The sequence below is a fragment of the Silurus aristotelis genome, assembly GCF_946808225.1.
Source record: "Silurus aristotelis genome assembly, chromosome: 6".
Taxonomy (NCBI): domain Eukaryota; kingdom Metazoa; phylum Chordata; class Actinopteri; order Siluriformes; family Siluridae; genus Silurus; species Silurus aristotelis.
In genome coordinates, this window is record NC_139579.1 from 31867070 (window position 1) to 31880107 (window position 13038).

A 13038-nucleotide genomic window follows, 5' to 3' on the forward strand; every position below is an offset into this window, starting at 1 on the left:
TGTTTGTGCGTGTGTGTGTGTGTGTGTGTGTGTGTGTGTGTGTGTGTGTGTGTGTGTGTGTGTGTGTGTGTGTGTGTGTGTGTGTGTGTGTGGTCCCTGACCCAATAATTTCCTTCATATAAGCCTGAGGCCCTTTTTTTTCACTAGTCTAAGAGAGTCACTGATCTCTGATCAGGTCCTGAGTAGAGTAATGGCTGATCCTGAATTGAGGATCATTAGCAGGGATTAGCCCTTTAGTGGTTAACTAAATGTAGACACTGGATAAGGTCGAGGACTGGGTTTGTGCTAGTTAGATATAGTTAGTGATCTAAGATCACCTGCTCTAAGACCTAGTTCTGGGGCAGGATTGACTGATCATAGATCAGCTGTAATTGAGATATTACATTATTACTGTAATGTCACTGATCTTGGATCAGTTATAATAAGGATGACAGAGCTATAGATTGGGAACTGATCTAAAATCAGTTCTACGCATTATATAATTGATCTGAGATCAGTGACAGTATCTAACCAGCATGACACAGTTCTTATAACAGATCAGTTATCTGGAGAAAATGCTAATTATTTCTAATGCTGTTTAGGTACTGATACTCATTTTGGATCAGTTATTACAAGAATTGGTGCTATTTATTAATCATACTTAATATATTCATTGATCTCAGATCAGTTATAAGGATGGACATTTTTATGTATTTCTAGTGTTGGTTAGATCCTCTCACTGATTTCAGATCAGTTATCTGGACAGAAATTTTCTTTTGGCTTCTCCCATTAGGGGTCACCACAGCAGGTCATCCGTCTCCACACCCCCCTGTCCTCTACATCTGCCTCTTTCACACCAACTACCTGCATGTCTTCCCTCACCACATCCATAAAACTCCTCCTTGGTCTTCCTCTTTTCCTCCTTCCTGGTGTCTCCATCCTCAGCATTCTCCTACTGATATACCCCATGTCCCTCCTCTGCACATATCCAAACCATCTCAATCTCGCCTCCCTCACCTTGTCTCCAAAACGTCCTACATGCGCTGTTCCTCTAATAAACTCATTTCTGATCCTGTCCATCGTCGTCATCGAACATCTCAACATCTTCAGCTCCGCTACCTCCAGCTCCACCTCCTGTCTTTTACTCAATGCCACTGTCTCTAATCCATACAACATCTCAGGTCTCACCACAGTCCTATAAACTTACAGATACTCTTCTATCACAAATCACTCTTGTCACTCTTCTCCACCCACTCCACCCTGCCTGCACTCTTTTCTTCACTTCTCTAACACTCTCCATTACTTTGCACTGTTGACCCCAGGTACCTGAACTCCTCCACCTCCTCCTCCTCTTCTCCCTGCAACCGCACCCCTCCACTGCCCTCCCTCTTATTCACACACGTACTCTGTCTTACTCCTACTGACTTTCATTCCCCTTCTCTCCAGCGCATGTCTCCACCTCTCCAGGCTCTTCTCAACCTGCTCACTACTCTCACCACAAATCACAATATCATCCACAACCACCATAGTCCAGGGAGACTCCTGTCTGACCTCGTCCGTCAACCTGTCCATAACCACTGCAAACAGGAAAGGGCTCAGAGCCGATCCTTGATGCAGTTCCACCTTCACCTTGAACCAGTCTGTCGTTCCTACTGCACACTTCACTGCTGTCACACTGTCCTCATACATGTCCTGCACCACCCTCACATACTTCTCTGACACACCTGACTTCCTCATACAATACCACAACTCCTCTCTCCACCCTGTCGTACGCTTTCTCTAAATCCACAAACACACGATGCAACTCCTTCTGACCTTCTCTATACTTCTCCATCAAACATTCTCAAAGCAAATACTGCATCCTAAGTGTATATGGACGAAACACTATTTATTATTTAATGGTCTGTTAGATACTCTCACTGATTTTGGATAAGTTACAATAAGGCTGGTGATTAATATTTTATGCATTTTTCAGCATGTTCCGTGGAAAATAATTAATTTCTCAAATTAAAAAAGTGTGATGTTTGTTTTATTATTGTTTATTATTTCAAATGTCTTCAAATGTTATGACACATAGTTCCTGATCTCAGATCAGTCATAGGGGATGGATATGAGACTGTTAATGCTTATAGGATGCAGTTGTTGATCTGGGATCAGTTATAATGCTCACAAACTGCTCCTCATATAAAGGAGACAAAAGGTCACTGATCTTGGATCAGTCATAATGATGTTTTTCTTACTCTTTGTTCTAAAAAGTCACTGATCTTAGATCAGTTACAGAACAGATTGTTGTACTTTTGTGAATGTGAATGAAAATCGTTTGCTGGTCTGGGTTCAGTTGTAATGAGAACAGTGGCATTTCCACTCCATGTGTGTATTCTATCTCTGATCTGGGATCAGCTGTATCTGGGTCGTGTTGTTGCTTTTATATACATGTGTATAAACTTGAGTTGCTGAGCTCAGATCAGCTTCTATATGAATGGTGGTGTGTTTTGTTCACCCCAGGTGGAGGCGGCTACGGATTCCGAGTCGGAGAGCAGAGGATTACGAGAATATCATTCTGTAGGGATTCAGGTGGAAGATGACAAACGGTAAGTTAGCAATTTTCCGTTACTGTGTTTTTTCTCGGGTAAAAAGGGAGATTTACGTGAATCCAAGTGAGATACGGAGCTTCTTCTGATATTGCTGTTGCTTTATTCCACCTCTCGGAGTTTGAGTGAATGTGTTTGTACAGTAAATCCTGTTTCACAATTCTTTTTCAGAATGTTTTAATCGAAGCAAACTAATGATCAGAGTCGGAGATAAACGGTGAAAGTGCATAGGGGAAAGAAACACCTTAAACAAAATCTAAAAAATACTAACTGATACGAAATTATATCATTAATAGAAATTACGGCGGATCAGGGGATCATCTGTCTGTCTGTCTGTCTGTATTACTTTCTCTCTCTTTATTGCTTTCTCTCTGTCTATCTTTTTGTTTCAATTCATCTGTCTGTCTGTCTGTCTGTCTGTCTGTCTGTCTGTCTGTCTGTCTGTCTCACTTTCACTCTTTCTATTTCTATTTCTATTTCTATCTATCTATCTATCTATCTATCTATCTATCTATCTATCTATCTATCTATCTATCTATCTATCTATCTATCTATCTATCTGTATTACTTTCTCTCTCTTTCTTGCTTTCTCTCTGTCTGTCTTTTTGTTTCTGTCTGTCTGTCTGTATGTCTGTCTGTCTGTCTGCGTGCCTGTCTGTCTGTCTGTTTTACTTTCACTCTCTATCTATCTATCTATCTATCTATCTATCTATCTATCTATCTATCTATCTATCTATCTGTCTGTCTGTCTGTCTGTCTGTCTGTCTGTCTGTCTGTCTGTCTGTCTGTTTTACTTTTTCTCTCTCTTTCTGTCTGTATGTTTAACTCTCTGTCTATCTATCTATAAGTCTGTATTACTTTCTCTCTCTTGCTTGCTTTCTCTCTGTCTATCTTTCTGTCTCAATTTCTCTGTCTGTCAGTTTGTCTTTGTTTTTGTCTGTCTCACTTTCACTCACTTTTTATTTCTCTGTCTGTCTGTCTGTCTGTCTGTCTGTCTGTCTGTCTGTCTGTCTGTCTCTATCTATCTATCTATCTATCTATCTATCTATCTATCTATCTATCTATCTATCTATCTGTCTGTCTGTCTGTCTGTCTGTCTGTCTGTCTGTCTGTCTGTCTGTCTCTATCTCTGTCTGTCTGTCTGTCTATCTATCTATCTATCTATCTATCTATCTATCTATCTATCTATCTATCTATCTATCTATCTATCTATCTATCTTGTAATTCTGTCTCTCTCCGTTTTAGCGTGGGCCGGTTTAAGCGCTCCAACAGCGTGACAGCAGCAGTGCAGGCTGACCTGGAGCTGGAGGGTTTCCCTGCGATGGAGGATAAAAGTCTGCAGTTTGGAGGCGGTGGTCTGCAGAGGCACAGTGAGCCGAGTACGCCCACGCAGTACGGCGCAGTGAGAACTGTTCGCACGCAGGGCCTGTTCAGTTACCGTGACGACTACCGCTCTGCCAACGAGCCATCCAGCCCACAGCGCAGCGCGGAACCCTGGCGCGAGCCCTCAGTGCCCTCCGTGCCCGCCGTGCCCACCGTGGCCGTAACGGTTACTCCGCCCCAGGCCTCCGACTCGGGCCGGGCGTCACCCTCGGCCAGGAGGGACGGCACCTGGTTCATGCAGCTGTTGCACGGCGAGACCAAGAGGATGGAGGGATGGTGTAAAGAGATGGAGGGAGAGGCTGAGGAGAACGACCTGTCTGAGGAGAGTGAGTCCAAAACAATGACCATCAGAAATTATAGAGCCCAGTGTTGGAGGATCTTCTGAATATGTGTGTGTGTGTGTGTGTGTGTGTGTGTGTGTGTGTGTGTGTGTGTGTGTGTGTCTGTGTGTGTGTGTGTGTGTGTGTGTGTGTGTGTGTGTGTGTGTGTGTGTGTGTGTGTGTGTGTGTGTGTGTGTGTGTGTGTGTAGTTTTAGGTAAGATCCGGAGTGCAGTGGGCAGCGCTCAGCTCCTCATGTCCCAGAAATTTCAGCAGTTTTATTGGCTGTGTCAGCAAAATCTGGTAGGCTACACACCATTTGTGTGTGTGTGTGTGTGTGTGTGTGTGTGTGTGTGTGTGTGTGTGTGTGTGTGTGTGTGTGTGTGTGTGTGTGTGTGTGTGTGTGTGATGTGTTTATGCATTTGTCTGTATCTCTGTATATGTGTGTGCTTGTGTGACTTTTATGTCTGTGCATTGGGAACAGTGGTGATCAGTGATTGGTCGTTGGGAATAGTGGTGATCAGTGATTGGTCCTTGGGAATAGTGGTGATCATTGATTGGTCCTTGGGAATAGTGGTGATCATTGATTGGTCCTTGGGAATAGTGGTGATCAGTGATTGGTCCTTGGGAATAGTGGTGATCATTGATTGGTCCTTGGGAATAGTAGTGATCAGTGATTGGTTGTTAGGAATAGTGGTGATCAGTGATTGGTTGTTAGGAATAGTGGTGATCAGTGATTGGTCCTTGGAAATAGTGGTGATCATTGATTGGTCCTTGGGAATAGTAGTGATCAGTGATTGGTCCTTGGGAATAGTGGTGATCAGTGATTGGTCCTTGGGAATAGTGGTGATCATTGATTGGTCCTTGGGAATAGTGGTGATCATTGATTGGTCCTTGGGAATAGTAGTGATCAGTGATTGGTCCTTGGGAATAGTAGTGATAAGTGATTGGTCCTTGGGAATAGTGGTGATCAGTGATTGGTCCTTGGGAATAGTAGTGATCAGTGATTGGTCCTTGGGAATAGTGGTGATCATTGATTGGTCCTTGGGAATAGTGGTGATCATTGATTTAGCCTTGGAAATAGTAGTGATCAGTGATTGGTCCTTAGGAATAGTAGTGATAAGTGATTGGTCCTTGGGAAAAGTGGTGATCAGTGATTGGTCATTGGGAATAGTGGTGATCAGTGATTGTTTTTTGGGAATAGTAGTGATTGGTTTTTGGGAACAGTGGTTATTACTGATTGGTTGTTGTGATCAGTGTAAAGGCCAGTGCTTGTGTGTACAGGTGGTGGTCTACAGACTGATGATTCCCCTGGAACATCTCACAAGCTTGGAAGCGATAGCTGAATCACGTAAAAAGAATTGTCGTAACGTTTTAGCTGCGTAACCTGATTCTGAACATGAGCAACTTTCCCTTCGTTACTTCCAGACATCAGAAATCGTAACGCATTCGGTTAATTGGCTTGTTATCTTCTTCAGTGTCACAGTGCATTTTGAGAAGCAAACTTTGCACATTTGATGCTGCCAATATCGTCAGTATCGACAAGAACCGATTTGATATAACCGCTTTATATAATCGCATTAAAAAACCGAGTCATAGCAGGGCAAATTAATTAAACTTTTTTTCAACTCACCTTAAATGACTTACTGATTGGAGTTTGATGAAGCGCAAAACTTATGAATTATTAATATTTCTTTTCACTTCTATTAGCGCTGACTACTCATGAGGACATCTAGTGGAGAAGTGCTGAACTGCATGTTCATTAACGTCCTCCTCAGTAGTGAAGGGACCTAGGAGACCTTTTCAGTTTAAAGTGTGTGCGTGTGTGTGTGTGTGTGTGTGTGTGTGTGTGTGTGTGTGTGTGTGTGTGTGTGTGTGTGTGTATACCCAGTATATGATTATTCTGAGAGCAGGAGATTGTGTTCTTATTACCTGAAAGCAGGAGGAACTTCACTGCATTAAAGACTGGAATAATCAGAAGAGTGAATAATATGCAGTGTGAGGTGTTTACACTCACACAACAATTACAAAACAAACAAATATGTTTCTTCACTGTTACTGTTTACCTCCAACAAACACCTGCACAAATGTTTTACACAATAATCAATAATCAATAACACTTGATTTATATCAGACACCTGCATTCCAGTTTTTCTCAGTCGCTTTGGAGCGTTTCTCAGATCAGAAATGAAATTCTCAAAACTACTTGTTCAACCTCCACATCTACTTATCTTTCAGACAGACAGACAGACAGACAGACAGACAGACAGACAGACAGACAGACAGACAGACAGATAGATAGATAGATAGATAGATAGATAGATAGATAGATAGATAGATAGATAGATAGATAGATAGATAGAAATAATAACTGATGTATGAACTTCACTGTGTAATTCAGTGTGAAATGTTGAACCCTGTACCCACTGCAGGACCCAAGTGCCATGCCACGACCCACCTCTCAGGACCTGGCTGGATTCTGGGACCTGCTGCAGCTCTCCATCGACGACGTCACCTCCAAATTCGATGAGCTTCAGAAGATCAAAAGCAATGATTGGAGGATTATAGAAAGTCCTGTGAAGAAGGTGAGCTCTGAGCTTGGATATCAAACCCCCTCAAACACTGATACATCAAACACGTCATTCTTACAACCTTCCTTTTCTGATTTATATAATTTAAGAATTCATCATTTTTCCAATTTGATTTCACCTTCAGTAAAATAATAGAAAATCAGCAGGAAACGGAATGAAACAGATCATTTCACAGCGTCTACAGCTGCTCCTGCACGAACTGCTCCAGGCCACCAGGGGTCGACATTTCCAACCATTTCCAGCAGCAGCTCTGACAAATGAATGTTTTTTATCATTATAATATCGTCATAATACGTTATCGTTTCTATAGCAACAGCTCCTTCACGAGAACTTGTACTTCTTTTAAACCGTCCTTTTTTCTTGTTTGTTCATTTCAGCTCCCGCCCCCTGTACCAAAGAAGATGCTGAAGAAGAGCGTGACGCGGGAGAAGTCCCTGGATCTTCCCGACCGACAGAGACAGGAAGCCCGGAGGCGTCTCATGGCTGCCAAAAGAGCGGCGTCGTTTCGGCAGAACTCGGCGACTGAGCGAGCCGACAGCATCGAGATTTACATCCCTGAGGCACAGACGAGACTCTGAGAGACTCTCCACAGCTTCATCACCACCACCATCATCATCATCCCCATCATCATCATCATCATCATCATAATCATCATCATTATATTCAACCAGCAAGACATTGATACAGAATTTCCCAAATTAGATATCTCATCTCTGGCAAAAAAAATAATATTTCGATGTAATTAGTGAAGATTATGATTTAGTTTGATGGTATGAGTGTGTGAAAGGTGTGAGGAGAAATTAACCCCTGATCACCATGTATCACTAAGTTCGGGTTATTCAGTAGGTGACGTGAGTAAACAAAACACAGCATTTGGCTCGACCAGTGTGTGTAAGCAAAACGGTGCTTTTTAGATTCTTCAAGTGCTATTACTGACACTACGCTCAGGAACCAGCACCAGCACCTCACCGCTTTCCATCCCGTCCCTGCCCCTCTCCCTGCCCCTGTCCCTGCCCATGCCCCTGTTAATACCCCCACCCTGTCCCTGCCCCTGTCCCTACCCCTGCTGATGCTGATGCTGTTTATCAGCACCTCACCGCTTTCCATTCTGCCCCTGCCCCTGTCCTTGCCAATGCCCCTGCCCTGCCCCTGCCCATGTGCCTGCCCCTGTGCTTGCGCCTGCCCCTGCCCCTGTCGCTACCCCTGCCCCTGTTCATGCTGAGGCTCATGTTGATACTGATGCTGTTTTGTTGTTGATGGGGTCAGGAGTTTTTTTTTTCATCATGCCATTTCTCTCTCTCTCTCTCTTTTTCTCTTTCTACCCTTCACTTTCTCTCTCTATATCTGCATACAATATTGCCAAAGCATCAGTAAGAACAGAATGGAGACTAATAAAATGTCTATGCTTTTTTATTAGTAATAATATATATATATATATATATATATATATATATATATATATATATATATATATATATATATATAATTTATTTACTTATCCATTTGTTTAAATGTTTGTTTATTTATTTATATTTATTGATCTTTTCTCGCTTTATTTCCTTCACTTTCTCTCAATCTCTCTCTCTCGATCTATCAATCTTGCTTTCGGTCTCTTCTTTTTTCTTAATTGGCACAATGGTCTGCATACAATATTTTTTATACAATAATGTTATTATTATTATTATTATTATTATTATTATTATTATTAATAATAATATATTATTATTGGTTTTTAATTTATCTATTTTTTATTTTTTATTTATTTATTCATTTATTTATCCCTCTCTTTCGCTTTTCCAGCTCTCAGAATACAGATTGGGTTTTTTTGCCAAGAAATGTCTCACTGGTTCCTGACTAATTTCAGGGAAGTGGTTGCTCAGTGGTTAAGGCTCTGGGTTACTGATCAGAAGGGCAATGGTTCAAGCCCTGGTATTGACAAGCACCCACTTTTGCAGCCCTTAAGAAAGGCCCTTAGTGCTGCTGACCCCATGCTCTGACCACAGTTTTCCAACATGTACATGTGTAAAGCACCTTTACTTTTACACAAAAAAGGTTTATCCAGAAGCTACCACCAGGGGGACGTATGCAAAGTTTATTAATCATAATTCAGATCTTTCGAAACCCTCATATGTAAATCAACAATAAAAAGTGCAGAGAATTGAATACCTCAAATGTCAAAACCTGCACTGAAAGTCTCAAATTGAATCTCATCACTCAGGTAGACAAAAAGCTGTCATGAAAAAAAACAACGTGTACAATTTTTCCCCAGCGAGCTCCTGATTTCTGCTTTACTTTCCCCTTAATGTTTTTCATCATAGTCTCATATTCAGCTCCTTCGCTCTATTTCTCATTCTGTAGGAACATATTTGATTTGTATTTTTCTCTGTTGGATTCGATCTTTTGAATCGATGATGATGAGGGAAGGGTAAGGTAGATGTTTAAATCTGGAAAAGGGGGGGGGGGGGTCCAGAATTTTCACATTCATCTTTCTAAATATTCTTGTGTATGTAGGTCCAGGGGAAATGTTGTTTATTGTTGTTCTCACAGGTATAGTTGCAGTTGAATTGTGAGGTCACGCAAGGTCATGTGCAGATGGGGAGTGTTTATTTATTCATTTATATATTCATTTATTCATATAGACCCCTTTTCCTTAGGACGGTAGGGTCCGTGTACTTTCAACTGCCTTTTTTCTTCCCTTTTGTGGCAGTAAAAAAAAAACGTCATGAGTTGCTTTTGATTTGCAGAATACGAGCTCTGAGAAATGAATGAGAATGAGAAATGTAAGTTGCTCTGGATAAGAGTGTCCGCCAACTGCTACAAACACAATCCAAATTATTTTCTTCCTATCAACTCACAAAGTATCAAAAACTTGCTTGAAGACGTACTCGTCTATTTAACATAAGGACATTATCAGGCACTCATGTGGACTTGGATTTGGATTTGAAGTTTTGATACGATTCCCTTCTTTTTGGGAGATTTGATTATCCTTTTCTCTGCTTCTGAAGTTTTCATACAACTGAGCAGTTATGGGGTTAAGGGGCCCAGGAGAGGAAGCTTGGTGTGGCTGGAATTTGAGCTCACAACCTTCTGATCCACAGTCCCACACTTGAACATCCCAATCTTATTTGTGCTTATCAAATCACAAGGGTGTTGTGTAGGTGAGGTGAGGAGGTCTGGGGTGCAGACAGCGTTGCATGAGATCTTCCACTTCAACCCATGTGAAGTATATCTTCATGGAGCTGTCTGTCCACAGGGGCATCGTCTTTGTAATTGTCAAGCACATATGGCTGGAAATGGCAGGTGTCCCAATACTTTTGGTAGATATGAGAGTGTTTAAAGCTAATTGAAAACGGTCCTAGGAGTGTTATTTGGCCTTGAGTAAGTGATCGACAGCTGTTTCAGAGAAAACATTTCTGAAAACTCACTGATCTTTCAGTTCACTTTTTAAACAAAAATTTTGCTTCAAATCTTTTTTTTCCACCCGACGCCTTTTGACATAAAATGAATTTCGAGCCAACAATCATACAACCACTCATATTACTGACAGTCTACAGCATTACATCACATAAAGCATTCAGCTTGTTCAACGTTTTATTTCCCTCCAATTTCTCCTGACCACGAAAATGACAGATCTGCTCATTACTCGTGCTGTTTGTTATCTTCACAGGATTGACAATTTGCTCAAATGACTTAAAGTCAACACAAAACATCGGCTGTATTGCTCATGCTAGACCCGCCACCGTCTGACAAATTGGATGAGCGTGAATCACCAAGAGATTGTCTGAAGTTATCCGTGACCTTTCAGAGGACCATCCTGTTATCTCTGGTGTTCCTTCATGACAGATGGTGATGAGACACGATGTGTCATTTGGTTCCTGCACAGAGGCAGCGCTGTGATTAATCTCACCATCAACTTCAGAGCTTCGGTTTTAACAACTTTCAGTTTTTTCTTTATACAGCCCTCAGTTCCTCGGGTGAAGGTTCCGGTCTTGTGTTCAGGGAAGCCTGAAGAAAATGTCTGTTCTTTTAGATCTAAGGAGTAAAGTCCCTGGATTAAAGTGTCCACCAAAATTGCTGGACTAAAACTCATAATTATGAGTAATTATAATGTAAATATAGTTTTACAGGCGTTCGTTTCTGGACTGTAGTTTCTACACATTAGTCCTTGAACAATAGCTCCTAGGCATTAGTTCCTGGATTAGAGCTCTCAAATGTTAGTTCCTGGATTACAGCCCAGATTTAGTCATTAAATCAACCCTAGTTCCTAGACTACAGCTTCAATGCATTTGCACCTGGACTTACGTTCTTAAGCATTAGTTCCTGGACAATAGCCCATATGCAGTAGTCCCTGGCATAGAGCTCTCAGGCATTAGTTCCTGAACTACACATCTTAGGTATTAGTTTCTGGACTGCAGTTTCCAGGCCTTTTTCCTGGACTGTTGCTCCTAGACATTAGTTACTGTATTATAGTTCCCAGACATTGGTTCCTGGACTACAGCTTCAAGTAATTTGTTCCTAGACTAAAGTTCCCAAGTATTAGTTCCTGGACTATAACCCCTAGGCATTAGTCTCTGAAATAAATCTCTCAGACATGGGACTAGACATCCAGACATTAGTTCCTGGATGATAGCTCCCACAAATAGGTCTTTGTATTCAAATTCCTAGACATTAGTTTCTAGACTACACCTTGAAGCTGTAGCCTAGGAACTAATGTCTAGGAATTCAAGCACAAAGACCAATTTGTGGGAGCTATCATCCAGGAATCTCTGGGAGCTCTAGTCCAGGAACAAATGTCTGGGAGCTCTAGTTCTGGAACTATACCTGAGAATAGAGTTCTCAGGTATAGTTCCAGAACTAGAGCTCCCAGACATTTGTTCCTGGACTAGAGCTCCCAGAGATTAGTTGCTGAAAAAGAGTTCCCAGGTTTTAGTTCCTGAACTATATCCCTTGTACTTCCCAGTCTTCAGTTCTTGGACAACAGCTCCCAGGCATTCATTCATGGACTAGGGCTACCAGGCATTAGTTTCTAATATAGAGCTCCAATGCATTTGTTCCTGTTGCTCCTAGATATTAGTTCTTGTACTGTAGTTCCCAGGCATTAGTTCCTGGCTTAACATTTCTCTGTTCTCTGCTTGGATTCCTGTCTTTAAATCTCTTGGCTCACCTACTTCCCAGAGCTGAAACTCCTGAGTGTTTCTGTGGTTTCTAATTCTGCCCTCTTGGTTCCTGGATTAAAAAGTGTCCATGAAATTACTGAATTTAACGTCTTGGATTAGTTCCTAATCTTAAATATCTTGATGCAGGTTGCTGGACTGAGGTGTCTGAGCTAAAATACTCTTCTTAAGCTCCTGAGATAAATCAACTTCCCTCCGCTTTTAAACAACAAACCCGCTGGATTCTAAACGAGTATGAAATTCCTGCCTCCAAATTTTTTTTTTTCTCTGCAGTTTGGTTGTTGAGTTCCTAATTTCATAAATCCACCCACTTACTATGCTGCTAACAAAGTGTGTGTGTGATTTTAGTTTCAAGAACAGCTTCCTGTTTTTGTTTTGTTTTGTTTTTTAATATATGACCTTATATGACCTTTGGGTTATTTTTTGCTAATGTCAGTTTGAGATGTGTGTTTTAAAAAAAGCCTGAGTGATCATGCACATGTCCTGTTTTACTCAGAGGGAGAAAGGAAGTGTTAACATGGCAGGTGTGTGTGGAACACAGAGCTTCCTCAGATGACATTTGGCCTGTCTTGTCTTACCACACACACACACACACACACACACACACACACACACACACAAAGCACAGCAAGGCTTGTCAGAAGATTGTGATAAGATATGCCGGAGACCTTGTTCCTGGCAGGCGCTCACACGTGCAACATTTCGCCTTTCCTTTATTTTTGACCTTTAATAGTAATTTTAGATCAGACTGTCACCTCAGACACTGCGGCACATTTGTTTCAACCCAGATATCCGATACGAAAGATTTAAATACGACTGTCCAAATCAAACGTGTCTCCTGAAGACCAAATTATCTACTCATGAGAATATTTTTATATTTATATTTTTATATTTTTATATCACCTGGTCATGAGTAAGGTGCTTTTCAAGCATCGCATTCCGCTTTTTGTCCCAATTTGCTCTTATAATTCTCTCCACTCTTCTGGGAGGATGTTCCACTAG

The 13038-nt window shown here is 41.4% G+C and overlaps 1 protein-coding gene across 8 annotated transcripts in view; it reads left to right on the forward strand.

The window, feature by feature from the left end:
* Positions 1-8302, forward strand: part of dlgap2a (discs, large homolog-associated protein 2a) — a 274067-nt gene extending 265765 nt beyond the window's left edge. For all 8 annotated transcript variants that reach the window (XM_083544539.1, XM_083544532.1, XM_083544538.1 and 5 more), the window contains 5 exons: positions 2485-2570; positions 3816-4279; positions 4483-4574; positions 6704-6856; positions 7240-8302. In XM_083544539.1, the coding sequence (XP_083400665.1) occupies positions 2485-2570; positions 3816-4279; positions 4483-4574; positions 6704-6856; positions 7240-7440 (996 nt within the window). In that variant the 3' untranslated portion in view covers positions 7441-8302. The remainder of the gene's footprint in view (positions 1-2484; positions 2571-3815; positions 4280-4482; positions 4575-6703; positions 6857-7239) is intronic.
* Positions 8303-13038: the final 4736 nt, after the last annotated feature.